The sequence below is a fragment of the Papio anubis genome, chromosome 7, assembly GCF_008728515.1.
Source record: "Papio anubis isolate 15944 chromosome 7, Panubis1.0, whole genome shotgun sequence".
Classification (NCBI taxonomy): domain Eukaryota; kingdom Metazoa; phylum Chordata; class Mammalia; order Primates; family Cercopithecidae; genus Papio; species Papio anubis.
The window spans coordinates 100,858,244-100,884,078 of NC_044982.1; the positions used below are offsets into that span (position 1 = coordinate 100,858,244).

General features: G+C 47.0%; 1 protein-coding gene across 8 annotated transcripts in view; it reads left to right on the top strand.

Annotated features, from left to right (window-relative positions):
• Positions 1–25,835, top strand: part of NTRK3 (neurotrophic receptor tyrosine kinase 3) — a 385,036-nt gene that overhangs the window by 85,482 nt on the left and 273,719 nt on the right. For 7 of the 8 annotated variants that reach the window (XM_017960901.2, XM_017960896.2, XM_017960898.2 and 4 more), the window contains exon 4: positions 25,174–25,242. In XM_017960901.2, coding sequence (XP_017816390.2) covers positions 25,174–25,242 — 69 coding nt within the window. Of the gene's footprint in view, positions 1–22,103; positions 24,789–25,173; positions 25,243–25,835 lie in introns of those variants that run through there. The other variant, XM_031668375.1, reaches the window with a different exon arrangement.

A 25,835-nucleotide genomic window follows, 5' to 3' on the forward strand; every position in this document is an offset into this window, starting at 1 on the left:
CCTTTGCCTTTTGGGGCTTGCCTTGGGCCCAAGAGGCCTCTGCTCTTTCTGGGTGGTCTTCTAGGTGATGCAGCCACTGCGATTGTTCTGGGTTTAAAGGGTATTGGGTCTCCCAGAGGGAATAAGCCATGCACTGCCTCTGGCTGACTTCATGCAAGCTGCAGATGGGGTCTCCCAAGATGCACCTTGAAACCCATATGAGGGGTCCAGGCGAGGCCTGAAATACGCCTGTGGAAAGGTATGACCTTCTCGATGTGTGTGCTGCATGGGGGCAAAGACTAGGTCTCCTTAAGTCCTGTTTTCTCAATGTAAAATTTGTATTTGGAGAACAAATGACCAACTGAACAAATTACTGAGGGAGAGGGAGAATGAAGAAGGGAAAACACCACACATTTTGAAGGTGGGCAGACTAGGCTGTGAACCCAAGTTTGACTTTGCCAACTCTTTCACTTTGCCTTCTTGGCCAAGGAGCTGAGCTTCTGTGTCTTTCCTAGAACACAAGGAAATAATTCCCACCTCGCAGGGCTTTGGGTGAGGATTAAAGGAGTGAACATAAAGCACCTTTCTCAGTGGCTGCACATGGTAGGTATTCAGTAAATGGCACGTCCCACACCCTTAGAAGCTATTTTAGAAACTTGATCCTTACTAAAGGTGTTCAGAAGCCCAAGCTTGAAGCCCCTGGGTTTGAGGCGTCTTTGGGATTCTGTCCCCTGTATGTGGGGAGAGCAGAAGTTAAAGGGGAAAGGGAGTTACAGAGCTGGGGTGGGGATCTGGCTAGAGTCCCCCAGCAGAGACCCTCCATGTCTTCTATGGCAGCCTCAACACAGACGCACACTTGCCAGCTCATCAGTGTATTGCTGTTACCAAGAGGGAGCTTTGTCAGTGTATTACTGTTATTCTCAATGAGGAAATTGAGATAGAAAAAAGGGCTGCAGTGACCTGGAGCCAGTCCTGTGGGGAGATTTAAGAGCTAGAGTTAGAGCATGGCTTGCTGGTTCTTAAGCCTCCATTGCAGCCCACTTCAGCCTTGAGTCCCTCTCCCTTCCTCCGACAGCTGTTTCTCTTTGAATCTGGTCATCTCTCCACCTCAGGTTTTACATCTGCATTTCTTTAACGTGATTGCCTTTGGCTTTTTCCGTGATTGTGAAGCCTTCACTCAGGATAACTCCCATCCCATTTGCATCTGGAGGGCCAGCTTATACAGAGAGAGGGGTTGAATTATCTAGAGGGTCTGGAGTGTAAGGCACCATTGAGGGCCACCTGCCTCTCTGTAACAAGGTGACCTGGCTAGATGGGACTACATCTGTCTTGCTAGAACTGAGGCTTTGCTGACCATCAGAGTTGACTGGGGTTGGGCTTAGGGGAGTCATCTCAGTTCATTTCAGAACTGACTTTACAGAATGATGAGGGCCAGGGAATCCTCAGGGACCCTACAATGGGCCTGTTGGGACCCTGACCCAGAGCCCACGCCCTGAGAGTGTGGTGGTCTGTTTCTTCTACTGCCCTGGTGATGGTCAACATGTTGTTATGGAACATAGAAAGAGTGCAGACCTATTCTCTTTAGATGGTGCACAGGTGACCTCCTCCTCTCTCTATCTGTTTCCTCATCTATAAAATGGGTCCAAAACTGTTGCCTGTACATCCCCCTACAGGGTTATTGTGAGGACAGAGTGAACAATGTTGAGAAAGGACTTTGACAAACATAGAACCTGAGTACCCAATAGGGTGCTCAGGGGATGTTGTGTCCTGTGATCGATGCTCTGGGTATGGGCTATATTGGGTTGTCGAGTTTTTTGCCAGACTCCTGGGGGTTGGGTGCTGAAGAGCAGAGGCTGCTGTGGGATGTGGTGAGGGAATCTCACCAAAGCACTGGAATCCGGGAAAACTTGATGAAAGGACTTTATCCTCTTGGGTTTTACTAAAAATGGAGACCAAGAAAAAAATGCATCCTGGTCTCAGTTTGAAGATCAAGTTATGAAGATCTTGTGAAGTATGTTGCTGATGCAAATTATGTCAACCTCATTGCCTGAAACAAGCATTCCCCCTGCCCTTGAAGCTGGTAGGTAATCCTTGATTTTTTTGTGCTTTAGAGTCCTACAAAGTCCACTCACAATGGCCCTTGGGGTCCTGTGGGGCTTTTCTGAGACATGAATGCATTAATACCATCCAGGAACATCTGTTGAGGGTCTTCTCTGCCTCGGGAGAATTCATGCAAATTCTCTTAATTCATGCAAAGGTGAATTAAGTTTAGGTCTTTGGCTTCAGTGGGATAGTCTAGGGGTGGGAGAGGGAGACAGCATGTAGAGGTGGTTACTATACAGTGTGATGAGGACTTGGGGGCTCCCTGGGAGCATTTAGCACAGGTGAGGGATGCATCTTTGGGGATAGGGAGGATTCCAGCAAGAAAGGTTTCCAGGCCACCTGAAACCTGAGGGTGAGTGTGAGTCAGCAGCTGAAAGAGGCTTTCTGGGGACATGGGTGATGATTGTGTCAGGTAAAGGGAAACATGTGCTGCATGTCCAGAGGCCTGGCAGTGAAAGAGAGAGCCTGGTATGTTTGCAGGGCCCAGGCCTGTGGGACCCACTAGACCTGGAACCAGACTGACAAGGTGACTCCCCACCATGCTCCCCTGTGGCCCCAAAGTCAGTGTACTGAAGGTTTAGAATCTTTGCTTCCAGGTACCCTGTCTCCCAGCATGGCCCTGTGACCTGAGATCTCTCTCACTGAGGCAGCAGAGTGATTCATGTTAGGGCAGAAGGGGGTTCAGGGCTGCAGAAAGACAAGGCCCTCTCCCTGTGTGCCTCATTTGCTGCCAACTACAGGTATCTGATGCCTCTATGGCTCCTTCCAGAGGGACATCTTGGTGCTTCCTCCACAAAGGCCCCAACCCCTCTTACATACAAGTGTCCTAAGGATCACAACATCCTAAGAGGTCTCCCTTGAACTATCTGCCATACTTCGACCCGTTCTACATTTTTTTTCCATGCATTCTGCAAGGAACTGATTAAACATTGAAATCTCATCCTCTTAAATGTGCCTCTGATGTTCTTAGGATATGAACCAAACTCCCTGCCTTAGTCTACTGGGTGAGTGTGAGGCAGTCCCATGCAGAAACTTAGATGAGGTCTGGGTGTGGGACCAGCCTCGAGACCAGTTCCAGCATCTCCCTGAATGTCCTCTAGGGCTCTCTGCTCAAGCCACACTGGGCTTCCCTCGATACCCCTGTGTGCCATGCCACCTCTGGCTCATGGCCTTTGCCTGTGCTGTTCCCTCAACTTGGAATATTTTCATACAGCCTCTGACTCGCTTTAGTTAATGTCTATTCCTCTTTCAGGTTTCAGCACAAGGGTCAAGTGCACAGATCCAAAGGCCAAAGACATCCAGTGAGTTGGCCTGAACTACATGGCAGTAGAAAGTAGGCTGCTGCCTTTTAGAGACAACAGGCATCTCCTGATGCTTGTTGAACCTGAGTCCACACTGTGCTGTTGCCTCTCAGGAGCAGGTGCCTGCTCCATAGGGGAATTAAGGGAGATGACCCCCAAGTCTTCCCCCAGGAGTAAAAGGGCACCTTGGTTCTCTTGTCCTTACTACATCTGGCAAGTCCAGCTGTGTCCCTGAGGCGAGCAGCTCACTCCCTGCAGGAGGCAGTGGGGCTCCCCTCCCTGTGCCAGCTGTCCATTTGCAGCTCAGGAACTTTCCCTGATGCCAGCAAGGGTGGTGTTTGCAAAGAGCAACCATGTGCTCCTTATTTATTGTGTGGAAAAGAAAACAAATTAAGCTCTTGTAATTATAGAGTCAGACATGGTCTTAAATAAAGCTTAAGCAGTCAAACTCCATTTAGAATATTAATAATTGCCTTTCGCAGCCCTGATCCCCAGCAGCTTTCTCTCTTTCTACTCCTCCCTTCCCTTCCCATCCATCTCCACTCTTCTTCTCCCCTGGCTCCCTCATTGGTGCAGACCTCTGCTTGGCCCTCAGAAATCTCTGGAAGACCCGCTGGCAGTGACTAGGTATGCTTGAGAGCCCCTGTTGGACTTTTCAGAGATCACTAGTGGCATTTATTATGTGATTTCACAGTCATGGGGTTGTGCTAGAGTATTCTTGTCCTGCCCCTGCCTCCCTTATTTTGGTTAATCTATGAGAAGTTGCATAATATTATGATTGAAGACACAAGTTTTGCATCAGTCAGAACTGGGCTCTGTTCCTTCTTTGACTGCTGACCAGCTGTGAGACCTTGGTCAAGTCATCTAATCTTTTTGAGCTGATTCTTCCCTCTGGTAAGAACATCATCTCCCTCATAGGCTTGTTTTAAGACTTGGATGAGATAATGCATTTGAAGTTTTGGCACACAGCAAGTTTCTTACAAATATTAGGCCTTTCATTTACTATAACTCTAGATCATACCTCATATCAGAATTTTATGGAGTTTCTTATTTTAACTTTTCTGGATTCAAACATTTATTGATGTGCCCAGAGCCTGCAGGTATGTATTAGGTCTCCCAAAGCGTCTGTGAAGTGAAATGGATGCACCTGCCTGGGGCCTGGCAGGAGGATCTGGAGTCGGAGTGGTCAGTAATACCATGTGATGTGTTGTTCTGATGGTCCACTGACATGCCTCCCTCACGACTAATGACCAATTCTCTGAGCAACAGGCTATCTTAATCATTGCAGCTATAGTGCTTTACATACCACATCTCAAAATACCATCTTATTTAATATGCTGTAATAAGATGAAGTAACTAGCAATTACCATCATCCCTGTTTTACTAGTGAAGAATCTGAGAGCATGCATTGCTCAAGGCCACACAGCTAGAAGTAGTAGAGTAGGAGCTGGGACCCAGGTCTCAGACTTGCTCAAGTTCTAGCTCTTTTTTTGCTATGCTGGGCTGTTTCCTATGCCAGTGCCAACACCTAGGAGGAGACTCACCTGGTTTCTGGACCTCAGAGTCATGATGCTCCTTCAAGACTTAGTATGAATCAGTCAGTCACCACCTTACTGTCTCTTTTAGTTTCCTTTCCTGTGACATGGAAAATGTGCAGCAGCACTGGTTTTACTTGTGATACGATGGTAATTGGGTCATTGCCAGAAACTAACTTGAAAGTAGTTTGGAAACACTGAAAGATGGTTAGGTTCAAAATCTCTATTAGGTGATTATATGGATAATACCATAAAGGGCCTTCTTCAATGCAGGTAACAGGTGCTTTGGAAATGCTAGCCACAGGATTCAGGAAGGACATGGGTCTTAAGTTTGTCCTTGGAGGAATTTTTGAAGTATTATACAGGAAGAGGGGAGAAAACTCATGGAATGTACATGTGTGCACATACAAGCAAGCAGGAAACAAAGCGAAGAGAAATAGAGAAGAAATATTTATTGTGTTAAGTTCTGTGTTAGGTGTTCTTCCAACAGTAATCCTGTTGGAATAGCTGGTATTTTTCCCATTTTACACATGAGGACTCTGGGGCTCAGAGAGGTTATGTAATTTGCTCAAGGTCACACAGCTACTGAAGAGATTTATTCATATCTATAAATGTCTGGTCCAGAGATCATGTTCTTTCTGTTGTAACTGATATAAAGACCAGATCACCTCTCTGAGGGAGTTCAGGAGTCCGGTGTTCCCAAATGAATATTTAAAAATTGTTTCTTCTTGGGAGAGAAACTGATGCTACCATTTTTTCTTACTCAACTCCCAGCCTCCATGGTTCCCTCTCTGGGGGTTCAGCACCATGGCCAGAGCCCAGGGAGCCCTCCCTTTCCTCCTGGGCGGTGAGCTATGAACAGCGCCCCAGACAGAAGCTCCCAGGCCCTGGTCCCAGTCTTACCTTCCCCTAGCACTGTCACAGCTGCTGGTGGGTTGACCTGTGTCCTTAAGCAAATGCCACTGCCTTGGCACAAGCAAAGAGTCAGGTGCATGTGGTGGACAGGTGGCCTGTGCTGTGTTTGCCAGCCCTCCTGCTGGGATCTAGACCCAGATGTAAACAGTAGAGGGAGTGCCCCTTCCATTCTGCCTTCCAGAGGCCCAGTCTAGAGTGTATGAGGATTGTGATTTATGACTTTGATTACCCTGCATTGAGGAATTATCTACGGCTGTAGGATTCCAAAGGATTCTGAGCAGGAACAGGATTCTTTCTTCCAGGTCAGAGTTCCCAAGGTCAGGTCTGTTTTGTTACTGTTGAATGGGGCCTGGAGCAAGTAGATTTGTCATGTGCTTTCTCACAGGAATAGACAAAGTGGGCCAAATGGTGAGAAAAGCACAGCAGAGCTGGCTGAGTTATGATGTGGGTGGGTTTGTCCCCTAGAATAATGTGATTTTTTCATTCTTAGAAGGTTTTCACCTGCATAGTATAAAACCAAGTCCCCAGCTGGAGATCAAGACAACTTCTTGCTTATGCGCATGTGCACATACACACACACACACATACACACACACTCAGGTGAACACATGCCAAGTGTCATGCCAAGGGTGTGGATTTTGGAATTAGGCACGTGGACTCAGGCCCTGTGGTAACACTACCAGCTTTGTGACCTTGAACTAGCTACCTCACCTCTGAGCTAGCTTGGATCAGCTCATGGATTATTGGATCCCTTATCTGTCAATGAGAGTAAATCCTTATAATAATATGGGCCATAAAATGTTGTTGGGAAGATTCAATGGACAAATATCTTTAAAGCACATAGTGATTAGCTCCTAATAAGCATGCAGTAAACGTTACTTACGATTTTGATTTCTCAGAAAATGATTTCTGTATCCCAATTTTCTTTAGTTTACTCTCATGATTATTGGTAATGACTATGGAAAAGTCCTTATAGCAAGGAAAAATGATTAGCAAGTTAATTAATTGTTTGCACTTATGTTCAGATATCAAGGTTTTAAATTAAGTTTAGGTCAGCCATAGCAGTAGTGCGGGTCTAAGAAATAATGAGTTGAGTTTGGCACCCTGTTCAATGCAAGACTTAGGAAAATCGAGCCATTCAGTGAAATTTACCAGTATGCTTTTATTTAACAATGATTGTGATCAAGGTGTAAATCATTCCTTCCACTTTGCACAAAGAACTATAAGCAGAAACACAGTTCACAAGTCCTAATGCTAGTGATTATTCCTGAGAGTGCCAGCCTTTGGCCAGGCCCACGCATCCACGTGCTCTTTTATTCATTTGCTTCCCACTTGTTTCTCAAGTCTCAATTCAAATTGCATTGTCTCTATGCCCTCCTCAACTCAGTTCATATTAAATCCCCAGCTCCTTGAGAATCTACATGAAACCAAGTGGGATGGGGGTTGACTCTGTATACTCAATATGAGATAAGAATTCTTATACTGTCTCTTCCTTGAGTAAGTCTACTTGGACACTACCAGATCTCTTCAGGGGAGAGGCCATGGAGTGTAGGCATGAACACTACATTTCCCGAACATTTTGCAGAATTGGGCAACAGAGGCCAAAAAACTGTGCATAGTATAAATTACAGAAAATGGTGGTGTAATGACATTGTTGGTGAATAAATTAAAGCCCTGAGTCATAAGGCCAGTAACAGAGAGGGAGCAGAGAAGTTTAATTAAAAGGAGAAAAGAGATGTTTTTAGCTGACACTGGAAGTGAGACACAGATGGGGGCAGAGTGGGTAGAGAGGGCAGCTCAGAAGAGAGGACGTGGATATTGCTGGAAGTCAAGGAAGGGAAGAAATGAGGCCAGTACTTCTGAAGCTAAGGAGGAGAGAGAGGGACAATGGGGAGAATCTTAGTGGACACAAAACAACATGGGCTTTGGCAGTAAAGATAGCTGTCATATGTACTCTGCAGACACAGAATAAGCTGGATGGAAGAGTTCTGATGAAGACAGATAAGAGTAAAATGGAGAATAAGGAGTAAAATCAGAGGTGAACTGGATCTCCTTGGAATCACAGCATTCTGGAGATTGTTCTCCAGTGTCATTTGTATCTGCAGCTGGCTTTTCTTGTAAATACTCTTTGAATTATCCTTTGTAGGAATGAGAAGTAACCCAAGACATTTGGGGCGAGAGTGCTTATCTTGGGCCAGAGGGCGTGGGTAAGGCTGTGGCCAGCCTGGCTGCAGCCCACCACCATGTGGGTCCAGCAAGGGGTCAAGACCATGGGGGAAAATTCAAAGTCTGAGCCAGAAGCAATCCTTTCTGGACAAGAGTTCTTCCCTGGATTCCTCTGGAAACAGAGTAAATGAGCAAATTTTTATGGGGAGCTGCCTTTTTCACCCATACACCCAGCACACCCACATTTCCCAGCACAGTGTAAGTACATAATTAGTGTTGAATGATTGCATGAGCAGAGATGCCTTTTAAGATAGAGAAAGCAAAACGGCACTAAAGCTGACTTGGTTTAGAGCATTTGCTCCTCTCTTTTGTTCACTGCTGTAAAGTGATACCCAGATGGACACACGGCACATAGTAGGATCTCAGTAAATAACACATTGTCCAAAGTGGGACACTTTGGAGAATGGAAGGGAAACCTAACCTGATGAAATTCCAGGATAATAGATGTGAGCTGGGACTGTTTGGGCAGACCGGAATGTGTGGTCACTTGTCACCAGTACTTGATACAATGAATTAGTCTTGTATCCTTGGAACTATCTAAAAAAGAATGAAGGTCCTGCCTCCTGGCCACATTACCTCCATTTATGCTTGGGCTCATTCAATAAACATCTACTAAGCACCTGCTCTGTACCAGGTATCTTGCTAGGCATCAAGGAGACAACTAGAGGGAAAAGCTGTGGTTTTACTCCAGGATTCCCTCCATTCAAGAGGCAGCTAGACTTTTGAGAGATACCTGATTTGACAGTGTGACCAGTGCTGAGCTAAACAGATGGATGAAATACTCTGGGAGCACGTGAGTGGGGAAAACCAGTCATTTGGAGGTGGTGGTCAGGGAAGGCTTCTCAGAGGAGGGATATATCAGTAAGTCATGGAAGATCGAGACCATCCTGGCTAACACGGTGAAACCCCACATCTACTAAAAAAAAAAAAATACAAAAAATTAGCCGGGCATGGTGTTGGGTGCCTATAGTCCCAGCCACTCGGGAAGATGAGGTAGGAGAATGGTGTGAACCCGGGAGCCCCTGCATTCCAGCCTGGGCGACGGAGTGAGACTCCATCTCAAAAAAAAAAAAAAAAAAAAAAAAAAAAGAAAAAAGAAAAAGAATTTACCAGGCATTCTGGGAGAAGACCGAATGTCAAGGACAATTGTCCAGGGCACAGGGCTCATTATAGATCAGCTCAACAACGCCAGGCTGCTGGATGCTGGGAAATATTGTTGTGACTAAGACAAATGAACCATTAACCCCATAGATAATATGAATTGCTTGCTACCAGATATAATAGTATATAGTCCATTGGGGCTGTGATGGGGGAATTTCTGTATGAGTTGGGAACCTGGAGGAGGGGCACCTACCCTACATGGAGTGGCATCCTTTCTAGATGCTGACATTGGCCCCTGAGGAGAGATAGGAGGTAGGGAGAGAGCCGTCCAGATACTCAGGTGGACTGGGAAGAGAAGGTTTTGTGTGCCCTTTTATACCAAGGGTATGGGGTACCTCTCACTCTTTTGCAACAAATGTTAACTGGGCAAACAGAGTGGCCACAATGCTGGACCAAGGCAGCAACTGTTCTGTACAGACCTAGAAGGTCTAGAGGTCTCCGTGATGCTCCTGGAAGTCTCAGAATGAGGAGGGAAAGGCTGGGTGGAAGATACTGGAAAAAAGAGACAGGAAGCTGGAGAAGGAGAAAGAAGCTGGGGCACCCATCTGCCTCCCCATCCAGAGCTTTCAAATGTAATATTAAAATGTTCCTCATTATTTTCCTTGGATGAATTTGCTATCCTGATGATATTAATTATTCTTAAAGGTCAACAGCGCTCTTTCGAATCCCCTTCTGTTCTATCATGTAATCAGTTAATTAATTGGAAACCATTTAGCGCGTCTGCTGAATGAGCTGTCTGGTGCGAGTTTTCTTGTTTTGTTGCTCCTGCAGTGATGGTTCCCTCCTTGATCCTGTTTTCTTTCAAGGATTTGGAAACTTCAGGGTGGGCCCCCTTCTCCCCTCTCCCTCTGCTGGCTGATCCCCCATTCATTCACAGTTGGCTTTGAAGGTGTTATCTCTTTAGCTTTTTCCTTTGTGAGTCCTTACTGGCAATATTAATTCATTTCCATTGAGTGCCTACCATGTGGTGGGCACTGTGAGGGGCATCCGTATGTGTTATTTCACTTGATTCTCACCACCTCATGTGGTAGAGATTTTGCTCCCATTTCAGAAGAGAAGAGAGTGAGACTCAGCATAGAGAAGTGAGCTGTTCGTGAGTTGTCTAGCTAAAACGTGGCTGAGTAAGAACAGAACCTTCTGGAAGCCTTATATCCTGATATGCTGTGGCGCTGAAGCTTCAGAGTATCTGGGAGAGGAGAGTTGGGTCTTGTGATAGGGTTTTATTTAGAATTCTTAGTCCCAGGTGTTGCTGGTTCATTACAGGAGTGAGCATTTGAAATATGAAGCTGGAGCTCTGTCTTCCCCGTCTTTCTTTATTGTGCTTCCATTTTGCTCTTCCATTTTGTTCTGATGTACACAGAGGGCATTCCTCAGCAGCTGGAGGGCAGATTAGAAGCAGGATTGCAGTGCTTGTGGTGAAAAATCTCTGCCAGCTCCTGAATATGCCCAGCACCCCAGCACGATGCAGTCACACGAAAAGGCCGACCTTTGCTGGACTCAGGAGCAGCTCAGCATGTTTGTTCAGCTAGGATCCCCTGCCCAAATCCCTCCTGGAGAGGGACTCGAGAATGCTCCAGCCCTGATGTGTCACTGTGTGATCACTCTACAAGACCTCTCCCTGCCTGGAGTATGTAGGTCATTTCTGGTTGACCTCTCTCCATGACTTTCCCTGTGCTCTCCTCCATGCTAGTGGATGGGTCTCCATTTTGTCATGGCTATCACACATGGTCCAGGGAACACAGTGAAAAATTGGACTCCAATTCCCCTCTCAGTGACCAGAACTTCAAGTCTTTCCAGACCTGGGGGTGAGGAAGGCTTTCTAAATTTTTCCTAAGAATGGCAGGATCCTGTCCTAGTGGTGGTGACAGGCAGCGATCACTAGGAGCACAGGAGACAGGGCCCTAGTAATGTAGCCCCTCCTGCTAATGCTAGCAGGTAGTAAAGGGCACAGACTCTGCATCCAGACTGCTGGGGTTCAATCCCTGTCTTCCCTTACACAGCAGCTACTGACCCAGGGCAAGTTGTCTAACTCACTTGCTCTGTAATCTCCTCTCTGTAAAACAGAGATGATGATAATGATGATAGTAACATATCTCTCATAGGGTTGTTGCAATATTTAAGTGAACTCTTATATGCAAAACCCTTAAAGATAGCTGGCCAAGAGCAATCACCATGTTTGTTCTGCTATTATTCTTACCACCTCAAATACCTCTGTGACCCCAGCAGCCATGCATTGAGTACCTGCTATGTGCTAAGCACTGTGTTGGGCATTTGACATGCATTAATTTATCCTGATCTTTAGAGTTGCCCCATAAGGCTTATATTATTAGAACTTGCATGGTCAAGATGAAGAATCTGAGGTCCAGAGAGATTAAATAACTTTCTCAGGGCAGGTCCCACAACTCAGGAGGGTCAGAGCTGACAGCCTAGCCCATCTTCGACAACCATTGCCTACTTCTCCCCTAAATGCTTTTCCAAACCCATACAGCCACTGTTCCCTTCCAGAGTAGTGTGCTAAGGACAGAATGAGCTTCTCCATAATACACTTGGATGGGGCTTTCTCCGCTGTCAGTTGCGCATTGACTTGGTCCTGAAAGTGGATCTGCTACTACCTTGTTCCTCATGTGAACCCCAGGGGTGAGTCTCCTGGACAACACTAGGGTAGAAGGCCCCTAAAGGCCAATGGTGTACTCACATGTCCTCCTGGGCCCTGCTAGAAGTGGGGCAGAGGGAGTCCAGCTATGGCTTTTTACATGCACAGGATCTGGTCTGGAAAAGTGGCAGGGCAGGAGGCCTGAGCTGCTCTGGCTTAAAAGCACCTGAAGCCCCCAGGCAGCTGTCAGCAAAGCCGCCACTCTTCTGCTCTGGCCACTCCAGAGAGCAGCCTTAGAGAACCCTTTGACGCTATCCGCCGACTCTGCCCCAAGCTCCTAGGACAGTACCTCAGGCACTGAACTAAGGTTTCTGCTTTTTGGCTTATCCTCTAGCCTCGAGGGATCCCCCTCCTCAGGCAACCAGGGGTATGGGCCCCTCAGTGGGCCTAGGCACAACTGTGACCCCTTGAGTGTGGCTCTGGCTGGCCTGTTGCTACATGCTCATCTCTTCCCTCTCTCTGCCCAGCAGCACCCCTTTGACCATGGCTGGGGCACCCCTCCTCCCTCCGGGCTCCCCAGCTCCAGCTTTGGGTCTCACTCACTGGTTTGGATGCTCTTGTCCGAGTCCTCCTTTCTCCTCTGCTCTCTTTTGGGACCATCTCCCCTCATCCTGGGACCCTCACTGCCCCTCTCACTTTCTCTGGTTTCTAGCCTCTGTCGTCCTCTAGGCTCACCGGGCATGCAGTTCAAACAGTGTGTGTGTGTGTGTGTGTGTGTGTGTGTGTAGGAGGCTGGGTGGGGTGGGGAGGCACAGATTCCTCTTGTAATTGAGTGCAGGAGGCGAGTGCAGGAGGCACTTTGGGCAGCAGAGACCTCCCTTTAGTCAATGTGCAGTGCTGTGACCGTCCTGCCCTGGACCACCCAGAGGTACGTCCCCATTGGAGATTCTCCATCAAGTTCTGGAAGGGGATTGTGAAGTCCCCTATGTGGTTATTAACAATGGGATTTGTTCCCAGGAGCCTGTGCAGGAATCTCTCGGCTCCCTGACAGGGCATCTCTTTGCATCTGCTCACATGACTCTTTCATTTCCTTATATATGTATATATGATTGTCTAATTTTTTAGGGCAGAGGGATTTGATTGGAGCCAAAGTCAACTTGCCCCCCATGGGGAAAACAAAATTTCACCAGATCATTGGTTCTTAAAGTGTAGTTCCCAAACCAGCAACATTAATGTCACCCAGGGAACCTCTTAGAAATGCAAATTCTCCAGGCCTGCTGAATCAGAAACTCAGGAGGTGGGTGGAGCCTGGCAATTTGGTTTTTCCAAGCCTCCAGGTGATTCTGATACCCAGAATAGGAGAACCTCTCCCCTCAATGCTTTCTCAAACCCACACTTGGCCTGTGTTCCCTCTAACCTCTTATCTTGAAGGAGGGATTGGATGCAGCGTTGGCCTAATCAGGTTTCTTTATGAAAAGGCCCAGAGCAGCTTTCTGTTCACAGTTTGTTTTTAAGAGAGTCATAGATTTTCCTTTAATCTGAATAGTAGATCTTAGAAAGGGGACTGGTGTCTGGCCTGGCTAAAAGGTAATGAACAGGAATGTGCTTCCTCAGTCTGAAGAACAGCTTAGCACTCTTGCCCCTGGAGGCTCCCGCCAGCCTTCAGGGACCCTGGCTTCTCCAGCCCTGACAGCACCCTCCCTGGGCAGCTCTCTCCCAGCCAGGAGCATGGCCTGCAGCTGTACCTCTGTTCCCTTCTCCCTCTCTATCCCTTGCTTTGCTTTTGGTCCGTAGCGTAAGGGGTTCTTGATTTTTCCCACAGATGCTTTCTGCGTCTTTGTTTTTCTCTTGTCATGACAGCTCTTGAGTAAAAATGAATGTGATGTCTTGGCCACATCAGCACATCATGTGCTGGGGTGTCTCTGGGGCAGTTGGCTCCCACACCAGGCTTGGCCTCCTCCTCCCCAGGTGGGTGGATCCCGGGTGAAAAGGCCCAGCATCTGCCTGGCAGCGCCCACCTGGGACTCCAGAGAGAGCTCACATGCTTCAGGGTAATTAGCCTTAGGTTAATTTGTCTGAAAAGAAACTCCCAAGGAGCAATGCCCACCCCCCCACCCACCCTCCCCACAGAATAGTTTCAATAACACTCAAGGTCTGGTGCAAAGCAGACAACATGAAGAAACACAGCAGATTTTAAGGACTTTGGTGGCCTTGTGCTGCAGTGGAGACCCAGGTGCAGGTGGCCCATAGACCTCAGGGTGAGGGCCGCATCTTCCCTGGACCTCAGGCCCTGCCCAGGCATCTGCTACGTGGGCTGTAGGAGGCAGCACACGGGCACCAGCACATCCCTAGGGGAGCAGGTGCTGCCTGTTGTCTCATTACAGTAGGTCTCTACATTGCCTTGTGAACTCAGACTTTACTGAATAAAATAATGCCTGAATTCAAGGGGGTCACCGCCTGGACCTCCTGTATTTGTTTTAATTGTATGGGCGTGCTGTGGCTTCGGTGGTGACTGGCAGTGGGCAGAAACAGTGACAGAGCATGTTCACTGAGTGCCTACTGAGGGTCAGGCACTGTGTCAGCTGCCGTGCATACCCCATTTAATCCTCACTACGGCTCAAGCAGACATGCCCTATTATTATTCCCAACTTCCAGATGAGCAAACTGAGGTACACAGAAGTAAAGTAACTCACACAGAGTCACACGACATGAAGGCAGCAGTGGTAGGACTGGCACCCACGCCCGTGAGATGCCAAAGGCCACAATCTTACCCATCCTGCAACGCAAAGGATCAGAAGTCACTCCTGTAGCCAAGATTGGCCAAAAGGGGAGGATCCCTCAGCTGTCCTGGTTTGAGTATCAGGAGCCCTGGTGCCAGCCACCAGCCTCTGCTACCATCCAGCTTGGTCATCTTGGGAACTGACTTAACCTCTGGGATTCCCATTTTCCTCTCCCGTAGTCAGAATCCAGGACTCCGGGTCCTGGCTCCAACACTGACTTGCCTGGTGACACAAACAAGTTATCTCCTCTCCCAAGTCCTCCTGGATCTCACAGTCTCGGCGTCCCCTGTGTAGGCCAAGGGTGATGGGCTGGGGGATCCCCACTGTTCTCCCACGTTCTGTGAGGTTCTGAGTGTGCTCCTCAGCCCAGAGACATGAAGATTTGTGCTGACACCGAGAAAAGCACACCTACTGGAGGGAACAGGGCAGGGCTGCTGGCTGTGGGACCCGGGCTTATAGAGTGAGCCCCTGGTCCTGCTCGGCTCCAAACGTGTTTCCCTCAGGAGGCCAGGGCAGGACAGGTCCTGCCGAGGCAGCACAGAGCAGAAGGGCCGGGGATCCTGAAGGGTAGATGTCCCAAATGTCCTTGAGAGGCAGGGAGGGGTCAAAGAGGCAGAGCTCCTCAGAACTCCTAAGAAGAATTCTCAGTTTGTTTCCTGGTGGAGCTAGACTGAGACAGCTGGTGGGTAGGAGTGTGTGTGTGTGAATGTGTGTGTGTGGCATAGTGTGTAGTGTGTTTGGTGCATGTGAGAGAGAGAGGGAAGGAGAGAGAGAGAGCGTGAGCGCCTTCATCCTCCTTGACACTCGCTGGGAGTCTGGCTTGGCTGCGCAGTGGCTGTGTGAGTTCATAGCAGTGGAGAGGTTGACTTCACAGGGACAGAAAGAGGTCCCAGGATAGGTGGGTGGAGGAGGGCAATGGGAGGAGCAGAAGCCACACACTGCAGGGTACAGGATTGTCTTGGTCCCTAGGCCTTTTTCTGCTGTGGTCTCTGCAGAGCCTCTTTGTGCACTGTGGGTGCTTCATAGAAAGAAATGCTTCCCTCCAGTGTCCTTGGAAACTCGGGTTGGTTTTGGGTCTCTTCGGATGAGAGAGTTTTGTGGGACTTCCGTTGAACTTTCTATACGTTTTTTAAGCACTTACTGGGTTCCAGGTGCAATAAAGAATATAAAACTGAAAAAGAAAAGGTTGTCTTCAAGAAAAGCAACCTGGTAGGGAGGCCAACACAAGCACAGCTGTCACTCCAGGCCAGCAGTCTGAGACGCAGGCTGTGACAGTCGAGGCCCAAGAAAAATGCAGTAGGAGAAAGTGGAAGGAAAGAAGATTTTAGAGTGGGTGGCACTAGCTGTCTGCAGAGAGAACCACTCACACTGTGCCTCCAGGGTGGGGAGAAGGACATGAAAGGTGCAGAAAGCACAGGGTGCAGTGGTGTGGAGCAGGAGAAGTGCCAGGGAGCTCTAAGATTGCAGCCGACAGGGCGATGCCATTCTGTTCCAGGTGAGTTTTTAGGGTTAGCTATGGCAGTGGGGGCTGAAGGATGGGGAGAGGAGGTGGTATTGAGAGACTATACAGAAACAGGAGGCTGAGGTCACCTTGTGGAAGTACTTGAATTCCAAGGTGGAGTTTGGACTTGATAAGGTGGACCAAGCATTCTGGAGGAGTCCAGTTCTCTGTACCCACGTCTGGTCTCCCATGTGCCATGGTCCTTCTCCACCTCCTCAGCACATGGCAAGTCCTGACCTCTCTTTTCCTCCTGCTCTGAGCTCCAGCCTGAGAGGATGCTGGCAGCTACTCAGTGATGTTGCACTGTGCTCTGGGACAACTGGAGTGATTTCCTTTTCATAAAACAAACTATGTGACTGCTGGATTCTAGGATGGATTGGCATCTGGGGAAAGAAAACCTGACATTCCTTTGGAGAACTTGTAATGACAATTTTCTAGCTGCTGACTGCTTCTCTCTACTGGGGACTTCAGGCAATGTCTGGATTTTTCAGATGGTCCAGAGTTGTGTCTTCCAATATGTAGCCTTTGGCCACTCATGGCTATCAAGCACTTGCATTGTGGCCAGTTCAAATTGAGATGAGCTCTGAGAGTGAAGCACACATGGATTTAAAGACTTAGTACAAAAAAGAATGTGAAATACCTCATAGATACATGGATAGACAGATAGATGGATAGATAGATAGATAGATAGATAGATAGATAGATAGATAGATAGATAGATGCGTAGATAGATTACATGTTGAATTGATGTTTTGGATATACTAGGTTAAGTAACATAGTGTTGCAATTAATTTCACCTCTTTTCACTCTTTAACATGTGACTAACAGAAAATTTCACGTGGTATTTTTGTCTTTTATTATATCTATATTGGAGAGTGCTGTTCTAGACAAGGGGTTGTCACACTTTTTATGAAAAGGGTCACATAGTAAATATTTTGGTCTCTGTTGCAACTGCTCAGCTCTGCTGTTGTAATGTGAAAGTGGCCCTATTAGTTTCTCATTGCTGTTGTAACAAATTAACACAAAGTTTGTGATGTAAAACAATACAAATTTATTGCCTTACACCCGGAAATTCAACATGGGTCTCACTGGGCTACAGTCAAAGCATAGGCAGGGCAGTATTTCTTTCTGGAGGCTATAAGGGAGAGTGGGTGAATGGGTTTTTTTTTTTTTTGCCTCTTCCAGCTTCTAGAGGTCACTCACTTTCTTGGCTTGTGGCCCCCTCTTCCATCTTCAAAGCCAGCAACATTGCTGTCTTTGTACCTTCCTTCATTAGTCACATGGGTCCCTACTTTCTCTCTGCCTTCCTCTTCTACCTTTAATGCCCCTTATGATTACATTGGGACCATGGGATAATTCAGGATAACTTCCTGATCTCCATGTCTATAGGCTTAATCACCTCTGCGGTGTAAGTTAACCTATTAACAGATTCCCGGGATTTTGATGTGGATACCATTATTCTGCCTGGAACACAACCATAGACAACACATAAGCAAATGGACATGGCTGTGTTTCGGTAGAACTATAAAAACAGACTGCCAACCTGCAGGCTCTAGTTTGCTGACCCCTGGCTTAGAGAACATTTCTCTAAGGATGTCACGTGGGTATTTTTTTTTGGCTAGACACTCCATGGAGAAGATTCTATGCTCCAGTGAGTTTGAGAGACTCAGTTTGCCAGGTCCTTCTCTCATAGTAAAGGCTCTGAGAAGTTCTGCAGTAAATAAGCATGCTTAATTTTAATACAACAGTTTTCAAGCAATATGATCTTTTCCCCCTTGTAATACCCATGAACATATTACAGACCTCAGATTCCAGGAACACACTCTGGGAAACCCTGGTAGAGCCCAGAACAGGCTGCACAGAAAAGCTGCCTCCAGTCTCCTGAGCTAAGGTCAAGACACCAGTCACGTCAGTTGAGATTTGATTAGAGAAAGCATTTTGGCTTTGTTAAAGTTCATTAAATGAGCCATCCAGTGTAATTTAACTGAATAAAAATGGCTCAGATGGCTTTAACCCCCACTCCCTTTTACAGCAATTTAATTGAGGGAAAAGCAAATATATCAGTGATGTAGGAAAATATTTCTTGGCCTTCAAGAAGAACGTTGTGCAGCAGCACCTGCTTCCTTGCCATAGGCATTAGATTTTAACGGGTTGGCTCATGGTCCCTCCTTGGTGCTGGCAGCAGGCCTTGGTGACAAGATTATATGGTGCCTCCTTTCTTCCTATTGATTCAACCCAAGGACCCTTGCAGCAGCCACCCTACAGCTCCTTTGGTGGTGGGCTGCAGATACCTCTAGTGTGGGGCTGATGGTGCACAGAAGTCGGTCAAGATGGAGAGGAGGTATAGGTTCCCTGGCTCTTAGAGAAGTGGGCAGTAGGCTGCTAGCTCCATCCTTCTTCTGTGGTTTGTTCTTTTTTTTGTAGCAAAGTCTATGTGGGGTTTGGTGCTGCATCAGGGAATTCTCTTTCCTTACAGATTTTTCATTAGTTCTGGTCTAGAACAGCACTCTTTTCTTGCAGATTCTTCAGCAAAATCAAAAGAATCTGGGTATGGTGTGTCATGAGAAGGGGCTGGTGGTCTCCAAGATGATTGCTATGATCTGAACATTTATGTGCCCCCAAAATTCATATATTGAAGTCCCTCCTCTTCTAGGTGATGGTATTAGGAGGCAGGGCCTTTGGGAAGTGATTAGATCATGGGAGCAGAGCCCTCATTAATGAGATGAGTGCTCTATAAAACAGGCCCCCGAGAGCTAGCTAGCCCCTTCTGCCATGTGAGATTTAAGTGAGAAGACATCTGTCTCTGAGGAGGTAGATCCTTGAACCTGCTGCCCCATTGATCTTGGACCTCTTAACCTCTAGAACTAAGAAATAAATTTCTGTTGTTTATAAGCCACCCAGTCTATGGTATTTTGTTATAGCAGCATGAATGGATTAAAACAAAAACCAAGGAGATATCTCTTTTATGGTGAGAAAAAAAGAGGCTGGGCATGGTGGCTCATGCCTGTAATCCCAGCACTTTGGGAGGTCGAGGCAGGTGGATCACCTGAGGTCGGGAGTTCGAGACCAGACTGATCAACATGGAGAAACCCAGTGTCTACTAAAAATACAAAAAATTAGCTGAGCGTGGTGGCACATGCCTGTAATCCCAGCTACTCGGGAGGCTGAGGCAGGAGAATTGCTTCAACCCAGGAGGCAGAGGTTGCAGTGAGTTGAGATCACACCATTGCACTCCAGCCTGATCAATAAGAGCGAAACTCCATCTCAAAAAAAGAAGAAGAAGAAAAGGAATAGATACTTGATGATGTTAGATCTTAAGAAAGAGGGAATTGCACCTTTCAAAATGCTGCCTTTGTGGATGAAAGAAATAAGAAATAAGATTTGCACCATGATTATTGCAGCCAGCAAGTCACAGACCCTGGGAGCTTGCAGGATTGGGACTTGCATTCATTGTTTTCTGGTTAGCTGTGCTGGATGCACCAAGACCAAATGGTGCTCAAAAGAGTGCCTTTCTGCAAGCAGCAGAATGAATCCTCCAGGAAGAGTCAGTGACTGTGGCATTTATATCTGGGATGCAAGCCGAGCATGCCTCTGGTTCTCTGTTATCTCGTTTAATAACCTTTTTGCAGGAGGAGGCTGGAGTACACCCAGGGGGTGGACAAGTGGGCAGATACCAGATTAGATCTTAGTGGCTGGAACCTGATTGGGAGGCTGGTTCCCTGGAGCCACCAAGCATAGACAGAGCAAGGGGGTGACAGAAAACCATGACTTGGAGGCTTTCAGGGATCACAGTAAGGCAGCCAACTTGGCCATCAAGGCCTCAGGGCAAATGAGGGGCTGAGAACAGGTATATTAGTTTGCAATTGCTGCTAGAACTCAATGCCACAGTCTGGGTGGGTTAAACAACATAAATTTATTTTCTCACAATTCTAGAGGCTAGAAGCCCAAGATGAAGGTGGTGTTGGCAGGGCTCATTTCTTCTGAGGCTTCTCTTCTTGGCTTGTAGGTGGCCATTTTCTCCTCCCTGTGACTTTACATCTTTTCTTTATGTCTGTGTCCTAATCCTCTTCTTATAAGGACACTAGTCATATTGGATTAACGACCACCCATATGTCCTCACTTAACTTTAATTAGCTCTTTAAAGATCACATCTCCAAATGCAGACACAATGGGGGTTAGGATTTTTTTTTTTTTTTTTTTTGAGATGGAGTTTCACTCTTGTTGCCCAGGCTGGAGTGCAATGGTGCAATCTCTGCTCACTGCAACTTCCGCCTCCTGGTTTAAAGCGATTTTCCTGTCTCAGTCTCCCAAGTAGCTGGGATTACAGGGGCCCACCACCATGCGCAGCTAATTTTTGTATTTTTACTAGAGATGGGGTTTCACCATGTTGGCCAGGCTGGTCTCGAACTCCTGACATCAGGTGATCCACCTACTTCAGCCTCCCAAAGTGCTGGGATTACAGGTGTGAGCCACGGTGCCCAACTGGGTTAGGATTTTAAAAATGAATTTTGAGGAAAGAAAATTCAGCCCATTACAACAGAAAACACTCAAGTGAGAGGGACCAAGGAGGTATGGAGGTGGAGTGAGCATCCAGGAGTGAGAGTGGGAGTGCACAGGTAAGGCAGTCTGGTTTAATAGCTCAGAGATGCAGAGGACCTGCCGCCAGCAATCCCTTACACATGCAAATTCTAAGACATACCTGCCCATTAGCCTGCCTCTGCCAGTAGAAGAGGAGGTGCTTCCAAATGTCAGCCCCACTGTTAATCCAGGAAATCCACAAATCCTTCCATTTTCAGGACCACTTTTCAGATGGGGCTTACTGTCTCAACTCTCAACCCCCAAAGGGGCAACAGGTTGGTTTCTCATCTGGTTGGTTTCTCTTGGCAACAGGGTCCGTCTTGTTGACCCTTTTGTAACAACAGGGTTCCCAGGGTAGAAGGCGAAATCCTTCCCATTTGTGGGCTCCGTTCCTGCCGTAGTTGGGTGCCACCATTAGGAAGGTCATACGACTGCTTACTGTGCCAAGGTTTTTACTGGTCAGAGGAGAGGTTGCCTGGGAGGACCCCTGTTCGTTATGGGGTTAATGCCAGAGGTGACATCTCAGCTCTGTTGTTCCTCAGGGCCCAGGGTTCAGCCATCTGTGTGTCTGGCTCCTTGTTCCCGGAGCACCCAGTAGCCACATCATCATCGTTTATTACCTCTGGACCCCAGAGTCTGGTCTGTGAGAGGGCCAGTTGTGCAGCACAAAATTAATGGCTTTGTTTGGAAGTCTCAGGCGAGAGATAGAAGAGGCAGTGTCACGGAACTTGATTTTGGGAGTTTGATGCATCGTCTCGTAAAATCTTGCTCACCAAATTAATTCAACGGTCAGGTGGCTTGGAAACTGGCCATTGACCCAAGCAAAAGTCAGAGACGGGTGATAATGGATCTATTAGGGAGGAGGCCCACGGAAAAGGCTGCCACAGGGCTCAGAGGCAGGATGGTTCTTAATTAAACTCTTGTCTGATGAGCAGAGTAACCAGCTCATCAATAATTGATGACAGGTGCATATAGGTGAGGCCCCAGCTAGAAGAAAAAATCAGGGGCAGTGAGTTCCGAGTGGGTGGCAATTCATATAGAAGCTTCTTTATTTACCCTGCACCATGAGAATTTATCAATGCCGGTGAGGGCAGGGTGGCCAGAGGCATGCTCTGCTTGTTTTGTGGAGTGTATATGTTTGCCTTACTTCTTGTCTTTTTTGTATAAGTTCATTCCTGGGGCTTAGTGCTTCTACTGTGTGTCTGGCAGGGCATTGTGTACAGTTGCAAGGGTTGTGCACCCTGCACTCCTCCCTGAACTTGTGCAATACAGTTTCCAGTCTCCGCAAACAGGCACTGGGTTTTCTGTGTCTGTGGGCAGAGCACATGAGTGCTTCAGTCCATTCCATCCATCCAAAGAGCCAGAGGAATCCAGGTGGGGCTTGATGGGTGGGGGAGGGGCAGGGGGAGATGAAGCCGAGATAGCTCTGGGAGAGCAGGAGCCCACTTTCCCCTTAACAGGTGTCTCAGGACCCCTCCCTCCTCTAACTTGTAATAAGGCAATAATGCTATTTCTTATTCTTTATTTGCCCAGAATGTCTGTTATTTTCTTTCTTTCAGAATCCAATTTTCTTTTGACATTTCTGCCTAATGTAGCAAAGCATGACCTTTGTGAGAGGACATCACTGGCAGCCTGCTCTCTGCCTCGGGTTCCCCAGGACTCCTGGCAGGCTCCCTGCCTGCTCCTCCCTCGGAGATGGGCAGGGCTGCCCATTTCACCTGGGCTGTTCCTGTCTGCTGTCTTGCTAGTTCCTACCAGTTGCTTTTGTACCTTACCAGGGGCATGTTCTTCAGGGCTCAATGAGTCTGGGCTTTCTGACTGCCAACTACCCATTGGATATAGCTTCTCAGCTTCAGAACCATGGGTTTTGTTCAGGGAGGCACTGGAGAGGGGTAGGGAGCTAAAGGCAGGGGACAGGCACCTTCCCAAAGTGCTGCAGGGATTACCTCGTGGATTTGGAAGTTGGGGGCTTGTCCAGCTTTTGCTGCTGTGATGCTCTTGTGCATAGAGTAAACCAGGCAAAATAAAGCAAAACAGAAGATTTCTACCTAGATGAATCAAACACTTAGATTTAATAAAACCTCATAAAGCCTAACGGCAATGGAGACTCAGAGCAGTACCAAATCCTGTTGTCCTGAACCCCAAGTTTGAGCTCCTGGTCTATTAGGGTAGGGTCATGACTCAGTGGGAGTGTGTGTCTGGTCTCCAGCTCCACCCTTCTGAGCAGGAGCTGAGCTGCTCCATGGGGCTTTGCCCAGGTGGTGTCCTCAGGTGGTCATCATTGCAGTTCTTTTATCACACCTTTCTTTCTGATCGGTGGAGGAACAGTGAAAGTTTGTAGGAATAAGATGTATAGTCATTAGGGGTTTTGTGAAGCTGAGCATGATGGATGGCTTAGGTGTATAGGCTTTTAGTGAGCATATGCTATCATAACAGAGGTCTCAGCCTTGCAGAGAGGAGGTTGGTGACAGTGTAGGGCCATGGGGACTATCCTAGAGGCTTAAAAACTCTGAACAGAGAGAGTGCTGGGTACGGGGAAGACAGCAGAACAGTAAACTTGGGAGACATCTACCTACGTTTCTTTCCCTTCTCCTCCAGTCACCTGCACCCCCAGCATAAGACTGCCTCCCCTGCACAGTAATGGGCCGTCTCAGGGACCCAGCCAGTTCAGGCTGAGTTAGAACCAAGCCACCTCACCAAAAAGGGCTGCATCCAATGAGAAGGGGAAACCATGTATCTTTGGTTTTTCTTGTATTTTAGTGTTTACCCTGTTGTGAACTGGGTAGACTCTCTCCCTATGTGATCTTACCCAGCCTCAACCTCTCCCATGAGCTCTAGACCCAGGAATCCAGCAGGCGATTTGACTTCTCTCTTTGGATAGCTAACAATGTTTCAAACTTGATATCTGCAAGGGGAAGGTCTCTATCCCATAGCCTCCATGTGATCCTTTGGCAGGCTTTCTCATTCTACTCAGTGATGTCACCATTCACCTGGCCACTCAATGATGTCACCATTCACCTGGCCACTCAGTTCTCTTTCCTCTCCAAAATCCAATCCAATAGGAATCCTGGCAGCTCTACCTCTAACACTTATCTTGATCCATCAACTTGATTATCTCCACTCCCTTCTCTTGGTTGGAAGACTGTAGCAGCCTCCTAACTGGCCTGCCAACTTCCAGTCTTGGCCTTCTATTTTTAAAAATGGTAATTAGACTATGTCACTTCTCTGCTGAAAACCATCCAATGCCTTCCCACCACTCTTTAATATCAAATCCAAACTCCTCCCTATGGCCAACAAGTGTGGCGTGAATCCCTCTCCCACTTATCCCAAAGCACTCCTCAGTCCTTCCTGACTGACTTCCTTCCTGATCCCCTGGATCTCTCAGGCCTTGACATTTGCTACTTCCACTGCCTGAAACACTCCTCCCTTGGTACTCAGCTCTTTCTTCTTCTTGGCTCAGGACCAATGCTACCTTTTCAGAAGGCACTTCTCTCTGAGCCCTTCCCACTCCTGTATCAGTTACTTATATCACGGTGTTGATACTCTTCCTTCTGCTTTTCATCTCTAACTTGAATATAAGATTCCAGAGAGAACTTCCCTTCCCCCTCAATGGTCAACCCCCTCATTCCTCAGTGGAGCCTCAATAAATATTTATTGTAGAAGTCATCTAAATATAGGTGTGTGTGTAAGCATATGTATGTGTATAAACAAGAGTCTGTGTTTGCCTTTAGTACCTACAGGTTTAATAGACACAAGTATACACACATCATGTTTGTGTGGATAGATATTTACCTAAATGGAATCAGCACTGCCATTTGTTCCCATCAGTAGATGAGTACATTGTTCCTGGGATGCCACTTCAATTCTAGCAGTGTCTAACTGCTGCCTTTAAGGACTGTTATCACATCAAAAGTTGTTTGCTGAGCCTGGCAAAGTAATAACCGTGGGCGTGTTTCTTCTTTTATCCAGAAGACTAATGGCTGCTCCTTTCCCCTGTACATCCTAATGAGAACAATTAAATAGCCATTAGGAGGAGAACAGACGTGTGAACAAAAGGCTGATGTCTTGATCATTGGTGGGCATGTTTGCTGGGAGAGACACTGGCTAAATGGAATTGTAGGTGACCTGCTGAGTTTTTCGACCTGTGTGCATGTTAAGAATGCTAGTGGGCTTATCTACCCTGAGAACTCCCTGTCCTCTTAGAGAAGGATGGCTTCACAAAGGCTCTGTAAACTTTTATTGTGGGGAGGGCATATGGGAGAATGACCATAATAATTTAATGGTTTCTTTGATTTGTAAAATCTTGCCCTTTAAAAGGCCTCAAAAGCCTATCCAAACCTGATCTATGGCCTCAACTATTAGCAGATGTATCACTAGCCTAGCAGAATGAAGAAGAGGGAAAACATAGCCAGGCTCCAGTGAAATGACTAAGCTTACTACCTAGAGCATTATTTGTGCCAGACTTGTTTTAAAAATTTCCCTTTATTTGTCAATCTTGCAGAAACCTGTCAAGTAACCGGCTCACCACACTCTCGTGGCAGCTCTTCCAGACGCTGAGTCTTCGGGAATTGTAAGTTTGGTTTTGAAGACTGTCCAGGTACTGAAGTGCTGGTAATGGGTGAATGGGGAGAAGTGTCAAGCAATGGAACTACCTGAAGGCTGAGCATACATCTACTTGAAGAGCCTCCTTGGGTTGGTTGACATAGAATGTACCATATTCAGTGACAGCAATTAACCCTGTCGCTTGACTTCTGATGCTCTTTCTGGGCACAGTCAATTTCAGAAGACAGGAGTCTCTTCTCTTATCATGACTTAATTTTGTGATCTGTAGGTAATTAGTTATAATAGTACAGATATTTATAATAAAGAATTTATAATAAATAACATTCATAGTATGTAACTTGATAGACTGTTAGGTATGCTTTCATTTATATAACCTTAGATTTATCATCATAAGAGTCATAAGAGGTAGATATTATTATTCTCTGCATTTTATGGGTAACAATTCTGAGCCCTAGAAAAACATGCGAGACTCAACTAAGACCACATTTCTAGGGACTAGCCAAGCTGGGACTTGAACCCACACCTTCTGACTTCAAAGTACATGTCTTTTCACCACTCATAATCTTCTTCAGCTTATTTGGCTTGAGTATTGACATGCAA